The 20,598-nt window shown below is 42.0% G+C and overlaps 1 protein-coding gene across 5 annotated transcripts in view; it reads right to left on the reverse strand.

Annotated features, from left to right (window-relative positions):
* The window catches only part of nin (ninein (GSK3B interacting protein)), a 185,352-nt gene that overhangs the window by 101,108 nt on the left and 63,646 nt on the right, over positions 1-20,598 (reverse strand). For all 5 annotated transcript variants that reach the window (XM_068039093.1, XM_068039096.1, XM_068039094.1 and 2 more), the window contains one exon: positions 18,795-18,961. In XM_068039093.1, coding sequence (XP_067895194.1) covers positions 18,795-18,961 — 167 coding nt within the window. The remainder of the gene's footprint in view (positions 1-18,794; positions 18,962-20,598) is intronic.

The raw sequence follows: 20,598 nt of genomic DNA on the forward strand, positions 1-20,598 counted from the left end.
AACAGAGGCCATGCAGTACTCGGTTCAATACCTTCACTTGGTTTGACATCAGACCTCTCACATATACTTCTTATCCAGTCCAAGTTCCATCTTTTTAAAAAAAAAAAATCACAAACACCACCATTATTTGCTTCCTCGGACCTCGCAGACAAGTGCAAAGAGAGGACATGCATATACTGAGATTCAATGTGGAAGGATCTCACCTTATTTAGCAGAAATAGAGGATAGGAAGAATGATTTGCACTTTTAATTTATACTTTTAAAGGTGGGTTGTGATGGGCAACAGAATTGTAGAGATTATTACAGAGGAAACCAGAGCTGTTACTTTGTACCCACTGATAGATCCCGAGAACTATTTAGTTGATGTTATTTATTTATTTTCCTCCCTGTGGTTTTTCACCAAATGGTAAAAGAACAAGGAACAAAGGAGTTTTCCCAAGAAAGAGAAAAGAAATCACACCAGCTTTCAGTACTTCCTTTGCCAGTAAACATAACGGTCTTAATAGTGGGGCTGATGTTTTTCTGAAAAGCCTGCTCGCAAAATTTCTCCCAAAATATATAGTTACAAGATTCACAATTTACCTATGCTTACTAACATTATTCAAAAAGGTCTGTTCAATAAACAGCATGCATGATAGATGTACAATAACTGAATTAGAATCTTGTACTTGCAACAATTCCAGTAACTCATCAATGCCATTCAGTATTACTATTGCTGTTGGATATTTGGCAAGAAGCATTCAAGCATTTGTACTTTGATTAACAGACAGAAGATCAGCTCACAACTATGTAATTATATAAAGGTGGATTAAAATATTCACAAAGCTGGGAACAAAATGGCTCTGGCCTTCAAACGTCAGGATGAACTCTTACTGGCAGGGGGAATTATGTATTTTAATGTCATGTAGGGCATTTTGTGAACGGTCAAGACTACTGCATGGTTTTATACAAGTCAGCATTTATTGAAGCCTGTGTGGAAGGCAGAGCACTGCAAATACATTATTCAGATGGACACATGCACAGCTGAACCAAAGAACAGATGGCGCAGTTTAGTATTCTAGACCATATCTTTTGCACTGAGAAAAGCACATGCTACACTTGCTATTGTTTACTTGTCATAGACCCTTTCACCCTTCATGCATAAGCTGATCAACCTTTTGCGCTTCACCATCTGTTTCATAGAACCAGACCCTTATTCATAAATTAAGGATATCCAAATAACTGTTACAAAAGTCTAGCCTTTGTCAGCATCTCATTAACATAACACTAAAGATGCAAAGATCAATACATGCAGTATAATCTCATCGATGTTTGGAGATAAGGAAAGAAACTAAATATTTGGAAACTTTAACTTTGTATTTACTTTTTGGAAATATCTTGTAAATACAGGCCTGCACTTTTTGAATCTATGATGAATTTAGGATTGCAGCATTAAGACCATCTCTAGATTCCTGTATGAGGAAATATAATGTTGGCAGTACAGCTTACAGTTGCTTATTTGGACCAGCACTATGGCTATTTCATTAACTAGCAAGTTACATCAACCTCAGGTCAGCCCACCTGCAAATTGTAAACATCTTAGCATTTGGTTAATAAGAAATTATCTCAAAAGATCAAAAAGACTATTCCCAAATGTACAGCACTTAAGAGTATTTCTCCATTTAATGCAAATATGATCAAATCATAGTTAGATACACCATAAATATACAAATTTAGAGAAATTTCAATTTCTTATAGAGAGAAACAGTTTCCATTGCATAGAAAACAATGCAATTCTATAATATAATATGTCAACCATTGGATACAGAATGAAAGTTCATGCGTCCGGGGTAGAAATGAACCACCACTACACCAAACTATCCTGAAATAAAGGAATGAAAGTGGCTACAACTGAATGAGTTGAGGCACAATTTGTGACATGTTTGAGGCACCCTAGATTCACGGATTCAAAAGTAGTTTTCAGGAGCAGAATTTTATTCAGCTATTAGGGATGATGTTAGATCTAACACTCATCATTTTCTTAAACATATGGAACATAACTATTCTTTGGAGCATGTTTGAATCACCATCTAAATATGCTGTGTATCTTGAAAATGGTCAGGCCTGGTGTAACAGACATTCGATAAAGATACTGCTTATCTCCTCCCCTACCTCCAACAAGAGTGTGGTGCTGACAGAAATAAAAAAAGAACTGGTATTCAATCACAAGAATTTTATGGATTCGGCTGCAACAACATGGCTTGATTTATTTAATCGAAATGGAAACCACATTAAGCCACTGTGCTATGTCAACCATTGGATAATTTTACAAATACTGTTGGACCCAGAAGAGGCAACGTTGCAATTTCTTACTTTAATTGTAAAAGTTATCATTTTTTTCCATATTCATAGCATTTATAACATGAAAAGTTGTTTCCGCTGATGTATCCACCATCCTCAGCCAAAGCAAAAAACAGCAATAACAATGTTATAATAAGAGCAAAATACTGCGGATGCTGGAAATCTGAAATAAAAACAAAAAATGCTGGAAATACTCAGCAGGTCTGGCAGCATCTGTGGATAGAGAAGCAGAGTTAACGTTTCAGGTCAGTGACCCTTCTTCAGAACAATGTTACCTCGTTGTCTGTTCCCCGCATGCCCTAGCTGTCAAGTTAGTACCAAATACATTCACAACTGGGAGGTAAGCCCTCCCAAAGCAGGTTTCTCCCCCACTCTTTAGATTTTAAAGGGAAATGCAGCTTCTGATTGCCAACATAAGATACGATGTCTTCTATTCAACTTAGTGAAAAAACTCTCACCAAGAGTTTTGATTGACAGACAACATTTTCACAAGCAATCATTTTCATAGGAAAATAGTTGTACTACTAGAACTGGGATGTCATCTCTATGTAAAGATGAAATGTTAGTAGTAAAATGTCTTTCTGCAAAATTATCCTGACATTTAGAGTTATTTTTAGGAAAATACCATTTGAGTGAAAGCTACGAGTGCTATACCCTTATTTTCTGGAAAGCAACATCTGTAACAGAATGTTCCTTTTCTTATTAACTTTTGTTTCAACATTAGAAAGCAAAAGGATATGATAGTTGAATGGTTCTGATGTGAAATCAGACTTAATTTAATTAACTTCTGCAGTTCAACCTGGAGTAGAGTTTCATTCTTACCACTCTGGCTAGAAACATCCATTGGGCACAAAGGTTGCACACCCGGAAGAGCCGGTATGAAGTCATTAATAGAAAGAAAATGGATAGGCTCTGTTACCCGCATGTGAATCTCTCTGCCTGATTTTCCTTTCCATGCTTCCCCCATGTGATACTCTATATCAGGTGGTAAAGATGCAAATTTACCCATCATATGCAGTAAACCCTTGAAAAAAAAATCCTATCCTTGGATATATACCCGAATCTTTAAACAGCAATTCCAAATGGTTCGAATTGGTACCTTCGGGACCAGTGAGTAGTTCCACATTTGTTTTCCATGATACAAAATGGCTAGTCTCATCAAAGTCAAGAATGAGTTTGGAGCTATTAAAGTTCATGTTTTAAGGGTACATGGGAGAAAGTTAGCTCAGTTTCAAGATAACAGGCCATAGTTTCCCTCTCCATCAGAGGGTTTTGGTTTTGTATTTCAAAAAATTACTCTTTATAGGTCTTTATTAGGATTATGTGGACAACTCCTTTAAAACTACAATCAACGAGTGGGATTGCTCATAGTGCGTCAGAGGAGGCTGCAGAGATTGTCTGCTTACATTCCAGAAGCATCCCTTCACACACATGGGAGTCCCGAAGCCTGGAGTACCAAGCAGTGCTCAAGCTCTCTGAACTTAGGTGCCTGGATGGAGAGAATGTGCAGTCCACAGTTGGAAAGTAGAAACCCTGCAGATGGATTTGCATTTGTCAGTAGGGTGGCTCTTAAACATGGTGATGACTTTCTGATGTGTCATATATTGGGCTGGTAAACAATGGCTCGCGGAGCCGCTGTGATATTAGGCTCATTTAAATGGCTGAACAGACTGCACCCCGCTGATGATGCGCAGGGGGGCGGGTTGTCCGTCCGCAGCAATGGTGTCAGGTGCCAAGCGCAGGCACCCACGCCATTTTTAAAGGACTTCGAGCCCTATACTGCAATTTAAATTTTTAAAAGAGATAATGAATTAAAATTTATTTAAAAAATTAAGTAAATGTTTCTAGCCCCTCTCCCAGCCCCCAATAACCATACAATTCATTCCTTGCCCTCTCCCCCGCTAAAATACTTACCTTGTGTACCTGATCATCCCCTCCCCCGCCACAGTTCATAAATATGCACTTCACCCCTTCCCACCATCCCCTACACTAATCAAATTAGTTTTACCCCGCTCCCCTCCATCCCGCACTCTGAAAAACTTACCTGCTCCCCCTTCCCCACCAGTGTCCTGCATCAGATCGCCGAAAGGGTATCCAAAGGTGTGGGAGTGCCAGCCAGCGGCACCAATATCACTACAGAATGGACGGCGGGAGCGGATAAGTACTTAATTCATTTATTTTAACATATTAACATTTTTAGATTTGGCTTCCGTCGCCAAGCGGCAGGGGGCTGCCATGAGGCCTCGCCGCCACCGGCAATATCTAACTGGGCCTTCCTGGCGTCAAGGCCCATGGCGGGACTCTCCCAGAGGCATTTTCCGCTACCCCCCCTCACCCCCACGCTATGACCCCGACGTCGGGGGGGGGGGCTGTAAAATCCAGCCCATCTAATTGACCAAAATAATAAAAACAATGACTGGCTATAGTCTAATTGTTTCTTTGTTGGTGAGATTCAGGTATCACTACAACTACTATTAACTGAAAGTGAAAGTTGAGTTATTACTTTCTGATAAAGCATTGAAAGTTACAACTTTCAAATACCACATAAATAAAACATAATCATAAACATTAAATCAACCTGCCAACTTACAGACTAATATTGCATATGATTCAGTAAGCTTCAATGGACAATGTAATTCTAGGACAATTAAAACTATGCACTGCAAGCAATCTGGACACCAAGGAATTAAATGAAATATTTCAATTATATGGATGAAGCCATATATTCTTCTGACTTGCAGTTGCACAGATAAGAGTATATGGTTATTGTACTGGATGAATTTCTGCCATAGTGTTATTCTGAAAGTACATTATAATTACAGGCAGTGCTAGGGAAGATCAGACAATTATATTAACTGCTTTCAACAGCAATGCCATTATCTTAGCAATGTTATCCTATAAAATGGTGGCAAATTGAGTCAACATTAGATTCCAAACCTGGACTTAGTGAGCTTGTTGATACAAAGAACAAAGAACAAAGAAAATTACAGCACAGGAACAGGCCCTTCGGCCCTCCAAGCCTGCGCCGATCCAGATCCTCTATCTAAACATGTCGCCTATTTTCTAAGGGTCTGTATCTCTTTTCTTCCTGCCCATTCATGTATCTGTCTAGATACATCTTAAAAGACGCCATCGTGCCCGCATCTACCACCTCGGCTGGCAACGCGTTCCAGGCACCCACCACCCTCTGCGTAAAGAACTTTCCACGCATATCCCCCCTAAACTTTTCCCCTTTCACTTTGAACTCGTGTCCTCTAGTAATTGAATCCCCCACTCTGGGAAAAAGCCTCTTGCTATCCACCCTGTCTATACCTCTCATGATTTTGTACACCTCAATCAGGTCCCCCCTCAACCTCCGTCTTTCTAATGAAAATAATCCTAATCTACTCAACCTCTCTTCATAGCTAGCGCCCTCCATACCAGGCAACATCCTGGTGAACCTCCTCTGCACCCTCTCCAAAGCATCCACATCCTTTTGGTAATGTGGCGACCAGAACTGCACGCAGTATTCCAAATGTGGCCGAACCAAAGTCCTATACAACTGTAACATGACCTGCCAACTCTTGTACTCAACACCCCGTTCGATGAAGGAAAGCATGCCGTATGCCTTCCTGACCACTCTATTTACCTGCGTTGCCACCTTCAGGGAACAGTGGACCTGAACACCCAAATCTCTCTGGACATCAATTTTCCCCAGGACTTTTCCATTTACTGTATAGTTCACTCTTGAATTGGATCTTCCAAAATGCATCACCTCGCATTTGCCCTGATTGAACTCCATCTGCCATTTCTCTGCCCAACTCTCCAATCTATCTATATTCTGCTGTATTCTCTGACAGTCTCCTTCACTATCTGCTACTCCACCAATCTTAGTGTCGTCTGCAAACTTGCTAATCAGTCCACCTATACTTTCCTCCAAATCATTAATGTATATCACAAACAACAGTGGTCCCAGCACGGATCCCTGTGGAACACCACTGGTCACACGTCTCCATTTTGAGAAACTCCCTTCCACTGCTACTCTCTGTCTCCTGTTGCCCAGCCAGTTCTTTATCCATCTAGCTAGTACACCTTGGACCCCATGCGCCTTCACTTTCTCCATCAGCCTGCCATGGGGAACCTTATCAAACGCCTTACTGAAGTCCATGTATATGACATCGACAGCCCTTCCCTCATCAATCAACTTTGTCACTTCCTCAAAGAATTCTATTAAGTTGCTATGACATGACCTTCCCTGCACAAAACCATGTTGCCTATCACTGATAAGCCCATTTTCTTCCAAATGGGAATAGATCCTATCCCTCAGTATCTTCTCCAGCAGCTTCCCTACCACTGACGTCAGGCTCACCGGTCTATAATTACCTGGATTATCCCTGCTACCCTTCTTAAACAAGGGGACAACATTAGCAATTCTCCAGTCCTCCGGGACCTCACCCGTGTTTAAGGATGCTGCAAAGATATCTGTTAAGGCCCCAGCTATTTCCTCTCTCGCTTCCCTCAGTAACCTGGGATAGATCCCATCCGGACCTGGGGACTTGTCCACCTTAATGCCCTTTAGAATACCCAACACTTCCTCCCTCCTTATGCCGACTTGACCTAGAGTAATCAAACATCTGTTCCTAACCTCAACATCCATCATGTCCCTCTCCTCGGTGAATACCGATGCAAAGAACTCGTTTAGAATCTCACCCATTTTCTCTGACTCCAAGCATAACATTCCTCCTTTGTCCTTTAGTGGGCCAATCCTTTCTCTAGTTACCCTCTTTCTCCTTATATATGAATAAAAGGCTTTGGGATTTTCTTTAACCCTGTTTGCTAAAGATATTTCATGACCCCTTTTAGCCCTCTTAATTCCTCGTTTCAGATTGGTCCTACATTCCCGATATTCTTTCAAAGCTTCGTCTTTCATCAGCCGCCTAGACCTTATGTATGCTTCCTTTTTCCTCTTAGCTAGTCTCACAATTTCACCTGTCATCCATGGTACCCTAATCTTGCCATTTCTATCCCTCATTTTCACAGGAACATGTCTCTCCTGCACGCTAATCAACCTCTCTTTAAAAGCCTCCCACATATCAAATGTGGATTTACCTTCAAACAGCTGCTCCCAATCTACATTCCCCAGCTCCTGCCGAATGTTGGTATAGTTGGCCTTCCCCCAATTTAGCACTCTTCCTTTAGGACCACTCTCGTCTTTGTCCATGAGTATTTTAAAGCTTACGGAATTGTGATCACTATTCCCAAAGTAGTCCCCTACTGAAACTTCAAACACCTGACCGGGCTCATTCCCCAACACCAGGTCCAGTATGGCCCCTTCCCGAGTTGGACTATTTACATACTGCTCTAGAAAACCCTCCTGGATGCTCCTTACAAATTCTGCTCCATCTAGACCTCTAACACTAAGTGAATCCCAGTCAATGTTGGGAAAATTACAATCTCCTATCACCACCACCCTGTTGCTCCTACATCTTTCCATAATCTGTTTACATATTTGTACCTCTATCTCACGCTCGCTGTTGGGAGGCCTGTAGTACAGCCCCAACATTGTTACCGCACCCTTCCTATTTCTGAGTTCTGTCCATATTGCCTCACTGCTCGAGTCCGCCATAGTGCCCTCCTTCAGCACAGCTGTGATATCCTCTTTGACCAGTAATGCAACTCCTCCACCCCTTTTACCTCCCTCTCTATCCCGCCTGAAGCATCGATATCCTGGGATATTTAGTTGCCAATCATGCCCTTCCCTCAACCAAGTCTCAGTAATAGCAATAACATCATACTCCCAGGTACTAATCCAAGCCCTAAGTTCATCTGCCTTACCTACTACACTTCTTGCATTAAAACAAATGCACCTCAGACCACCAGTCCCTTTACATTCATCATCTGCTCCCTGCCTGCTCTTCCCCTTAGTCACACTGACTTCATTATCTAGTTCCTTACAGGCTTTTGTTACTACCTCCTTACTGTCAACTGACCTCCTCAACTGGTTCCCATCCCCCTGCCACATTAGTTTAAACCCTCCCCAACAGCGTTAGCAAAAGCACCCCCAAGGACATTGGTTCCAGTCCGGCCCAGGTGTAGACCGTCCAATTTGTAATAGTCCCACCTCCCCCAGAACCGGTCCCAATGTCCCAAAAATCTGAACCCCTCCTTCCTGCACCATCTCTCAAGCCACGCATTCATCCTGACTATTCTTTCATTTTTACTCTATCACGTGGCACTGGTAGCAATCCTGAGATTACTACCTCTGAGGTCCTACTTTTTAACTTGGCTCCTAACTCCCTAAACTCTGCTTGTAGGACCTCATCCCGTTTTTTACCTATATCATTGGTGCCTATGTGCACAACGACAACTGGCTGTTCACCCTCCCCCTTTAGAATGTTCTGCAGCCGATCTGAGACATCCCTGAACCGTGCACCTGGGAGGCAACATACCATTTGGGAGCCTCGTTTTCGACCACAGAACCGCCTATCTACTCCCCTTACAATCGAATCCCCTACGACTATAGCCCTTCCACTCTTTTTCCCGCCCTTCTGAACAGCAGAGCCAGCCACGGTGCCATGAACCTGGCTACTGCTGCCTTCCCCTGGTGAGCCATCTCCCTCAACAGTATCCAAAACGGTATACTTGTTTTGGAGGGAGATGACCGCAGGGGACTCCTGCGCTGCCTTCCTGCTCTTTCTCTGCCTTTTGGTCACCCATTCCCTTTCTCCCTCAGCAATCCTAATCTGCGGTGTGACCAATTCACTAAACGTGCTATCCACGACCTCCTCAGCATCTCGCATGCTCCAAAGTGAGTCCATCTGCAGCTCCAGAGCCGTCATGCGGTCTAACAAGAGCTGCAGTTGGACACACTTCCTGCACGTGAAGGAGTCAGGGACATCAGCCATGTCCCTGAGCTCCCACATTGAGCAAGAGGAGCATGATACACAGATACTTAGCTTTGATCCAATTTCACAAATTGTCCTGAAACAGGCAATGGCACCCTGCTGCAAAGTACTCCAGAGTTACAGTAGATTGTGTGTGTGTGTGTGTGCGCGTGTGGAATGACAGTAATAAAGCAAGAGTGTTTTTAACAATAAGTTATTTAGTGGATAACAGTCTAGAGAAACAACCATGGTCTGTATCTATGGAACTGTCAACATCTAGAACCGTTGAGCTTGCCATGTTAAAGCACAGATTCCGAGCAATACTTGCAAAAATTTCATAATTTGAATATTACAGTATGGACAAGCGTATTGGTGGAAAGCCCGCCTCTGCTTAATAAGGTGTAGGTTCTTTATATTTGTATAAGGTCTTTTCTCTGTTTCCTTTACTGATTTTCTTCCATTCTTCCTCTCTTGAATGCTTGGCTCTTTGTTGAGAACAGTTCAACTGCTGTGTGACACCCTCCTGTACTTCTCTCAAGTTACCACTATTCATGTGAGCCTTGAAGCTATGTGTCAGCAGACTATTCCTCCACAGGGTCCATCACAGTTGAATTTGATTTACCCGATGTTTGCATATTTGCTGAGAAATATTCTGCAGCAGGAAGCCTAACCAATTTCCTCCAGAAATTCACTGTTACTAGTGAACTATTTAGACCGATTAACCTTGTTGTAATCCTTATAACAATGAATAAAAGAACAATGTACTAATAAAGTGCTGATTGTATTATCATATCTAATTCAAATTTTGCAAAAACATTGCTTCTCTAAAACAGGGCAAAAACTATTAAACAGCACAGTAATATGTGAACTACCAAAACAGAACAGGATAATTCTTAAATCCTGAAATCAGCAGACTACCAGGGTATTATTTGTCCTGAAAGCCTGCATCAAATAAAACTCATATTTTCAAAGGCCTTGATGAAAAAACATGCAAAGAGTATGTTGGTCCACTCAAGGAGCACTGAAAGTTAAATGGAATTTAGAGGTTATATCCCATTCAAATTGGAAACACTACACACATGGGAGCGAGGAGAAGAAAATAAAAACAAGAACCAGAAAATCAGATAATATATTTTTGAAAAAATATTTGAAGTGAAATCCCAATTTGCGAAGATTTGATTCAAAGCTTATGACCATATTGTGCAGACCGACGATGTACGACATTAAAACTGAGCTACTCCATAGAAGTATATAATGGTCTAAGTAAGTTTGATAATGGTGGTCAATTTTAGAGACTCGTGACACAGCCAGACAGCTGAAAAAAGAGGGAAACCATGACTGGGCAAACAGCTTCAGATAGGACATACACCATCAAGAATAGAATAGAGTGAAGTTAGGAGGATATGACAGTCTCATCAGAGTAAGACCACTTTTAAAAAGCACTGAATGCAAGTTTTCAAGCTCAGTAGCTCTAAATTTAAAAATAAATTACTTAAAATCAAAAAAAGGGCAACACATTAAAACAAGTGTACTTTAAAAAAAGTCAATTTCCAGCAATCTAAGTTTATGACTTATACACCAGCGTGACTTATCAAACTAGCTGTATAATAAGCATGGTACTACTAGTGACACATACTCTTTTTCTAAAAAAAGGGAGAAAAACTGTTCAAGATTAATACATGTTCAATATCAATTCATTTCATTTATAACATTATATACTCAGAAACCTCATCTTCAGCCCCTTTGTCTAGCACTAAATCAAATTATACTTCAGTGTCTGGAAATACATTTCCACAAACTGTAGTCAGAGAACAGGCTTTGTTACCATTGAGGAAGCTGGAATTCCACCATCCAGAACCTCTGCTGTTTCCAGTGCTATGTAAATTACACACAGTGTAACACTACAGATTTGAAAGATTTCCCTCTGAGTTACTTTGAACAATTCTGGACTGTGTGTAACATGACCATAATCTGAATGAGCTCATCAACCGGAAGTAATTTTGTGTATACTTGGCACTCTCCTGTTTCAGTTTGTGACTATACACAATTTATAGTTGAATAATCAGATTTGTTCCCATCTTTGTTTTTGCTCGGTTGAATGTCTTTGAAGAAAAGGAAACTCCAATTAGCTCACAGTTGCTTCCAACTGTTCAATAAAATTAAAAAGTATAAAGACAGCCAAAGAATCAAAGCAGCTTTATATCTTCCAAGTCATTGAACAAATATTCAGGCCTTTCCCAGCAGTGAATATCAATATTTCATTTAACAAATCTCTAGAGATTTTTGCAAGCTTAGCACTGCAACAGATATCTTGTTTGTGGTAGATTCCTCTCAGTGTCATTGCATTGTAGAGAAGACCCTCGTTTCCTGTGGTGGTCATTTAACTACGAGTCCCTTGAATGTACTATAGAATACTACTAATCACATATGATCACCCACACAGATGTCCCCTGTGATTAGCAGTGTGCCCGAATATGTATGTGAACAGAAGCAACTGTATTGGTCAGCTGGGTTGAACTGGTAGTGCAAATTGGCTGCAGCATTTCCTACATTGCAACTGTGAGTTCAGTTCAAAAAAGTACTTCATTGGCTGTAAAGCACTTTGGGATGTCCTGAGGCAATATACAAGTGCAATTTCTTTCTTTATGCTTCCTCTTGGTCAGTAGTTGTGAGAACTACTGCAGCAGAGTTGTATAATCTGCAGCTCTCGAAGCCTTAAAAATTCATTAAGGCACTTCACACACAGTGAATTACATTGAAGCATTACTGTTACACGGGCAAATGTAGCAGCTATTTTGTGCACAGCTAGAACAAAAAATAATGATCTAGTGAATGACAAATTAACCTATATGCTTTTCTTGGTGCTTTTTGTCTGAAGCAAGAATCACAGAATTATAGAATGGTTACAGCACAGAAGGAAGCCATTCAGACTGTTGTGTCCGTGCCAGTCCTCTGCAAGAGTAACTTAGCTAATTCCACTCCACCACCTTTTTCCCCCCAGCCCTGCAAACTTCTTATCTTCAGGTGCTATCCAATTCCCTTTTGGAAGCCACGATTGAATCTGCCTCCACCACACTCTCAGGCAGTGCATTCCAGATCCTAACCACTCGCTGTGTAAAAATGTTTTTCCTCATGTTGCCTTTGGTTTTTTTAGCATTCACCTTAAATCAGTGTGCTCTGGATCATGACACTTCCACCAATGGGAACAGTTTCTCCCTATCTACTCTGCCTCAACCCCCTTGTGATTTTGAACTCCTCAATCAAATTTCCTCTCAACCTTCTCTTCTCTAAGAACAACTCCAGCTTCTCCAATCCATCTACATAACTGAAGTCTCTCAACCCTGGAACCATACTTGTAAATCTTTTCTGCACCTGTGCTAAAGCCGTCACATCCTTCCTAAAGTGCAGTGCCCAGAAGTGGACACAATACTCCAGTTGGGAGAACGAGACACAATATTCCAGTCAGGTATGTTGGCAGGGACTCTCTGGTCTTCAAAAATAACGGGCTACATTTAAAAATTTTAGCAACAATTACAAAGGCTGCTGGTATTTTATAGTTAAAAATTCAGCATTTGCAGAGGTCCTCTGTATTACAACTGCCCTTGCACAAACAAAATAAAAATGGAAACTATTGGAAATACAGCTGATCTGTCGACATCTGCACAGGGAAAAGATAAGTTAACATTCTAGGTGCGAGAACCTTTCTCAGAATTGAAAACTATAAGATAATCAAGCTCCTTTGTAGGTTGGAAGAGGGGATGGAAATAAAAAAAGTAAAGGAGAGGAAGATAATAAATACTTTAATCATGGAATCGTGGTAGGAGAATGGTGGGGATGTGGTAGGGAATATGGGATTAATGTAGGATTAGTATAAAAATGGGTGGTTGTTGGTCGGCACAGACTCGGTGGGCCAAAGGGCCTGTTTCAGTGCTGTATCTCTCTATGAATCTATGGAAAGTTAACGAATTGAATAACCTGCAAAATTCTTAACCGAAGAGTAGAAACCTGTATGAAGAAATGAAAGATCATCTACTGAGGCAATTAAAAGACATTAGAAGAACAAACTGTAAATAGTTAAGATGTTGAAAAGTATGGTGGAAGTCCATTCAAGAAAAAGGCAACAAAATGGACATTAGTGGAGGAAGAGAGAAAGGATGCAGAAATAAAATAAATACAGGAAAAATTGGAAACGTACTGCAAGTCCACCAGTCCCCCAAAAAATCAAAAGTTAAACAGAGCAACATTGGAGGTGCAGATACAGATTGACTGCCTGTATCAGTTATGGGATGTCGGATCTTAAAATCTGGAAAGGAGCTGTAAAAATCACAGGCCATCTTAAAAGGAATGACTCCATATTCAAAATATAAAGAATCTTACCTGAGTGATAGATGAGGAGAGAGGGGATGGGGGTTGGAAAACTTCCCAAGATTAGCATAATTATAATTTTTATTGCCAAAGACGAAAGCTCCTATTTACTGAAGAGCCTGGAAACTTCACAGCAACAATACACAAACAGAAAGGGCTAATGCAGCCTCCATGAAAGAAGAGGAATGTAGGAACAAGCAAAAGGGCTATTTTCACATTGTGAGAAAGGAAAATTTATGGATAACAGAACAGGCCAAGATCAAGCCAAAAGAGAAACATTAACCTGTCAGGAGAAGAAAACTGCCATAACCCAATTGGTTAGACTATTTTCAACTTGATTCAGCTGGCAGCTCCCTCACTTATGAGTCAGAATATTATTGTTTTGAGACCCATATCAGTGATCAAATACACATTCCAGAGTTGTGAACCTGACGCCTGGAACATTTCCGAGTTCCAACCCCGCACCGCGTTAGCGTCAATGATGCAATGTAATTTTCAAAGTATCAGTCACTAATTGGTCCAGAGCCAAGCTCATTACCGAATTAGAGGCATCGGGCGCGGGCAGGAGGTGGGAGCTAAGCATGGAGGAATAATTTAAAAGGCAAACAGCAGCCGTAATTGGGCTTGCCATTGCCTTTGGAAATGGATAACAGGAAAAGCAGAGGGTCAGTGGTGGTTTGGACAGCTGTCCCCAGGTGGCCCCACATTTTTCTGTTGCCTCCCTCGAGGCCCTGATCGAACCTGTGGTGAACAGGAGAGCTGTACTCTTCCCTCCATCTGGAAGAAGAGCTCCAGCCAGCCAGACCAAGCAGGCCTGGCTAAAAGGTGGCCATAGATGCCAGCAGCCTCACATTCCTCCAGAGTCGAGCCTCTCAGCTCTAGCGATGGCAACTCTGTGCCACTGCATGAGCAACAGAGTTCAAATCTCCCCTTTTATACAACTTTTTCACACCGCAGTCATGAGCACTAATGGCTCCCCGCTGTGTTCCTGGCAGCTATGCTCCAACGTGTCCTTGACCCTCTGTGTTCCCCGTGCTTGCCATTTGAAAATTGCTAATTGCTGCTCCCCATACTCCTAACGAGCTCTACGACTAACTCAACAAGCAATTAATTGGAGGCCGGCCGTGGGTTGCCGGCTTCCCCCTTCCTGTTGTCCCTTTGAAAATCTAATCACGTCACTGATGCGTTGGGAACTAGTGATGCCTTCCAAGTGCATGATTTTCTGGGCCCGTCTGCACCCAAACTCACCCCCATGGGCAACTGAAAATTCAGCCCCAGGACTTGAGCTGATGATTCTTCAGGTTAATTCTCAAGTGCAGTCCTTAAGGAGCACTGCCATTGTCACAGATGTTCCCTTTGGATGAGTTGTTAAACTAATACCCCATCTGTGAGTCCACCGGGTGCTAAAAGATCCCATGGCAATGTTTAAAGAGGAGCCAGGAATTCTGGCTAACTTACTTTCTGTTCAACGAATACCACCGAAAAACCTTTACCTTTGTGGAATGTTGCTGTTTTGAATTGACAGCTCTTTTTGCATTCAACACCATTTTCTTCGCTATTGTTACAAAAGTGCCTTTGTTTTAAATATATTTTTTGAGGATTCATTTTTGAAAGATTGAAGAAATGTTAAACTTTGGGGTTTTTAAAAGGGGGTCATGTAAAGGCCACTTGACTTTGAAAAACAGTCCCTGGAAATGCTTTTTAAAAGGGGCACTGAGAGGTCTTGTGAGGAAAACAAGCCTTTCCAGGAATCCACCTGGCTTCCTGCAACAAGCCTTTCTGGGAAACCACCTGACTTCCAGCTCAATAAACAACAGAGAACTTTGGACACCTGGAGAAGCTGTTTACAAAGAAATGACAGGTCAAGATTGATGGGGGTCAAAAGGTTGACCTCCTGTTGTCAGTTTCGCTTTTGAATTGTTTTGCGTTACGGTTGAATTGCATAAAAAGGGAGAGATGTTTCAAGGAGAGAAGAGAATTCCCAAGGAAGGCAAGAAGACAACAACCCAGCTCAGCTTTCTAGCACCTCTCTTAAAGACCCTGAGAAGTCCACTGTGTCAATTCATCTTGTCTCCTGTCTTTGAAGAAAAGCCTGATAAATTAATTCTCAACGCCGCCTGAAAAGAATTGTTCTAAAAGATCCCAGTGACCAGTCTACGTGTACTCGGAGGCCAGACTGTATGCCAGTTTTGGAACACAACACATCTCATCTGCTGTTTCTTTGAGAATGAGCAAGTATTCAGCCCAAATGTGTTTTTTTTGTCTGTAATTGAGCTCTAAAAACAAAAATCCCTTTATTTTTCCAGTTAACCGGTATATGTGTGTGTGTGTAAGTGTGAGGGGCTAAGGTAGAAAGGGAATTTTAATATTTCAATCTGTGTGTTTATGCTTTACTTCATTACTGGTTAAGACTTGTTTTATAATAAACTGATAATTTTGTCGTTTAGTAAAGAAACCTGGTTGATGTGTTTTATTCTGGGAAAAATAAGAGTATATGATTCACCATATCAGTAAGTGGGAAAATTTAAATATATGTTGTGACCCGTGGAGAAGTGGAACTAGAATAAACAATGCATTCCCCAGCCTCAGTCGTAACACTACTGATTTCATTATCGATTTGCTATCATTGCTTTGTGCTAACACCCAAGACAATTTTATACTCCAATAAAACTTCAGATTATTTAGCTCAATATAATTACATTGTAAGAATTTACCTCACCTATTTACTTCAGTCTCAGTCAGACAGACTCAACACTTTAGCTTTATTTCCCAGGACTCAGGATTACCTCGTTAGAACATATCCAAGGGCACTGTGCAATGTAGAGCCAGCTGAGCAGAACTTTGCAAATACAAACACATCCAAGATGAGACCCAAACAAATACAGCATATACAACAACATTAGAGTGCCTGTAGTGTACAGGATTTATATGGCTACTGAATGTATTTCATTTTTCAGCATTACTGTATCAGCACATTTAGTGCCAGCTGCTCATGCAGCTTACACGCAAATCTGGAGATGCACAGCTCCTGGGAAAGAATAGCTAAACCAGCGGGACCAGTGGCAGAACAGAATGAGGTTGCTTGGCACAAATAACCTTTACACAGATAGTGTACAGTAGTCTCTAAACAGTTTGCACACAGTTATGTCACTACACATCATAGCAACTAATTGTTTAAACAGCTGCTGTTGCTAATTGTTCAAACAACTTGTTCTGCAGCAAACACTCATCAAATTTCAACCAAGTAAGTAGACCAAGTATTGGACTCGATAACAGACATATTGTAGCAGTGCAACCTTACAGGCAGCAGGTCCTTGGTTTCCATGAAAAAGTTTGCTTAAAAATACATTTGGATAAAGCAATTTTGGTTTCAAGCCCATTTTCCAATGCAAAACACTCCACATGTATACATCATTAAAATTCTACACCTGTATGCACTTTCTACTGTCATATTTTGACACAACTTTCCCCTCCCCATTATAAATTCTTATGTCTATCTTCATAATGGATTTTACATATGTAAACTTGTCACAATTATTGCACAATCGGATGGCTCTAGAGGAATTTTCTGAGCTGTCTGCCAGCATTACCAGCTTGTAAATTTTACCCTATTATCTCTCCCACTCCCGCAATCTTTTCCCAAAATGAAACCTTGTTTTTATTTCCCCCCATTTAGGTTCTTGCTACCATTCAGCCTCCAAATCTCACTCACTCACAAATTATAAATAAAAATCGTGCTTCCCTCTGCTCTGTTCAATCCTGGGCCTCTAAGCATGGTCCCTATGAAATTATATAAACATCTCCCTCACCCTCCCCACCAGCTGTCTCACAGTTCAGCAAAGATCTCCTCGCCCAACTCAAGCAGCTGCTCCTAGTGTTTGCCATAATCATGACTCTGTTCCCAAAGCAGGCATTATGGTAGACATCCCCTACCCCTAATAAAATATTATAAATGCTTTAATTCAACACAAATCTCTTGCACTGAAATTTAATGCACTGAGATCAATGCTTTGATCTCCTGCTGTAATGGCGAGGCATGCCCGTTACCTTTGTCCCTTTTCAGGTGCCCTTCTGAAATCTCAGAAGGTTAAAACTAAGATTTTAAAGTGAGATTTTTAAATGTGCTATTGCCACACATTGGCTGCCCTCCCCAGCTTGGCACATTTCTAACCTTGGACAAACAGCTGGGACAGATTTCTGCGTTTTACTCCTGCCCCCATAAATAAACAAAAGAATATATACTTTTACGGTTCGGACTAAATTAAATGTATATGCCTAGTCCAATTATCTTCTGTCCTCTAACTCCGCTTCACTTGAAGACCACACTTGGGGCTGGATTTTGTCTTGGAGGCGGGGTTGCCAGCACTGGGCCAAAAAGGCAGGGGGAGCCCCGCCTCTGCCTTTTCATGCCCTCTCCCAGAGCGATCCTCCGATCTTTATTTAAGTTTCAAGAGCCGGGATCCCAGTCCCTTTAAACATGGGGATCCCACGAGCTGCCGGCCAGAGGGCCATCAGTGCAACAGTATTGGCAGTGCCACCAAACGGTGGCCACTGCTGGTACTGCAGAGGCCTTGGACCCAGGCCCAGCACTGGAACTGTGGACCACAGGTAGGTGAGGCGGGGTAGCCGGGGCCAGTCCGGAAGGCTCCGGACAGGGAGGGGGGAGAGGGGTTGGTTGTGCAGTCCAGGGGAAGGAGGGTCCTGGGGAGGTGGGGGATGAAGTGGTTCCCAGTGGGGGTCCTCCGTGGGCCACAATGCGCACGGAGGGCCACCCCCACCGCCCCAAGCCTGCAGGGAGGTCACCTCGTGTTACAAGGCAATCTCCCCACATGGCAGAGGCCCCTTCCCCCGCCACTGGTAAGGTGGCAGGAAGAGGCCCTTAATAGGCCACTTAAGGATCTCATTTGGCCACTGGGCGGGAAGTCTGTCGTTGGCCTATCACATCCCCGGGAAGATTGCTTATGACGGATAGGTGATGGGCCCTTTGCTCCCCACCCCCTCCCCATGATTCTCCAGTCGCCTCCACCTCTGGTCCCACCTCAGGGGGGGCACATAAAATGCAGCCCTTGGTCTTGACTCCCCATACGCAATGTCATGGATGATCGACTAGTAATTGATTAAAAATCTTGGCCTAGAAATTTGGTTGCAACCAAAAAACAAAGCTTGAATTAAGTGACATTGTCCTCAAAAACAGCTTGATGAATACCACTAATAATTTCAGCCCACCTCAATATCATCCCCAGAAGGTGTATCTTCAGGTTGTGTTCCATCAGCTATAGGTACTGTGTCTTTGACCCCCATAAATTCTTCCATTGAATCCTGAAATTCTGGTGCTGTTCTTCGCCCATATCGTTTCCCATCTTTGACATACTTTGGCTGTACCTCTGTAGAATCTGCAAGCATACAATACATTGTAAGCAGCCTAATCATCTTGAATCGCATAAGAATTAGTTTTAGAGGCTTTCAAATAGCTCACCAAGTTTATCCACTGAATTTCTGAGACCCAATTTCAATCTCCTGCCTGTGCTGACTTAGTTATGATAATCAGTGTGACCATAAGAATGCTACAGTTGATCAGGGTTGTCACTCCTGATCAATATGGAATGTTTTGTGTTGGAAGTACACATGTAACCACTGGGTGAGGACAGATTGTAATTCTAATGGTTTAGAATGAGGAGGAGTGAAACCAGCTCTGGTTCTGAAGGAATGCCATTTAATAACTTTGGAATTATTTAATTAAAACATTTACCATATGATGAATATGGAATCATTGCTAATAGAGTTATCCATTACTCAAGCCTTCTTTCCACATTTAAGGGGGCTATTAACCTAATAGGCTTTTTACTGAGTTCAGCAGGATACCGTGTACTTCTTTCTGATATAGTAACAACAACTTGTATTTATATAGTGCCTTCAATGTAATAGAATGTCCCAAGGCACTTCGCAGATCCTTTATCAAACAAAATTTGACACCAAGCCACATAAGGAAATATCAGGGCAGACGACCAAAGGTTTGGTCAAAGAGGTTAGGTTTTAATGAGTGTCTTAAAGGAGGAGAGCAAGGTAGAGAGGTTTAGGGAGGTTAGTCAACAGCTTAGGGCCCAGCAGCTGAAGGCACAGCCACCAATGGTAGAGTGACTAAAATCGGGGATGCTCACAAAACCAGAATTGGAGGAGCACAGATATCTTGGACGGTTCTGGGCTAGAGGAGATTACAGAGATAGGAAGGGGTGAGGCCATGAAAGGATTTGAAAACAAGGATCGCTGTAGGTTAGCTTGGGGGACCCGGGGGAGAAGCAAGCCTCCTCCTCCTGGTCCACAAGCAGTGCTCGTAAAGCACTTACCTGCTGAATCCGACTGTTCTCACCTCTCTTCAGTTGCTGGATTTTCTTAGCCCTGGGAAACCTGGCCCAGAGCCACTACAAGTAATAGTCTGTTAAAATCTGAGACGTGTAGCCTCATTAACATATTTAAATTACTGACCTTCTTGGATAAATCATTAGTCGGTACATTCCTGATGGGTTAGGTTTGGGTTTCAGATTTTTCAGAATTTAACCTAATTCCCCTCATAGTGTTAGACTGGTGTCATCTGTAGACCAGACCTATCAGGTCCCTCCCTGAAGGACATCAGCGGTGTTTTGTTTTAACAACAATCCAACAGCTTTCACGGTAATTTTTCTGATGCTAGCCCAGAAATCATGAAATCATAAATTCAATTTCACTTGCAGTTACTAAGCACCATAGGGCTGGCATCGTCAATGGAGATTAATCAGCTGCCCAGTCTTAAGTCTTCTTCCTCTGCTGCCTTGGGAATACTGCACTGCTGTGCTATTGGGAATGTTTCTTGGAAGTTAGAAGCAGCAACATCTTTTATACCATGACTTTGTACCATCTCCACTTCACCAGTCACAACCTAAATTACTGAATATCTTTTATCATTATCACTGCGCTACTCAATTGTAGGCAGTTTAGGCCCATACGTATTCTTGACCATAGAGTATCAGCTACCATTTTACAGTGAGCTTCAGAT

The sequence above is a fragment of the Heterodontus francisci genome, chromosome 9 (genome assembly GCF_036365525.1).
Source record: "Heterodontus francisci isolate sHetFra1 chromosome 9, sHetFra1.hap1, whole genome shotgun sequence".
NCBI classification, from domain to species: domain Eukaryota; kingdom Metazoa; phylum Chordata; class Chondrichthyes; order Heterodontiformes; family Heterodontidae; genus Heterodontus; species Heterodontus francisci.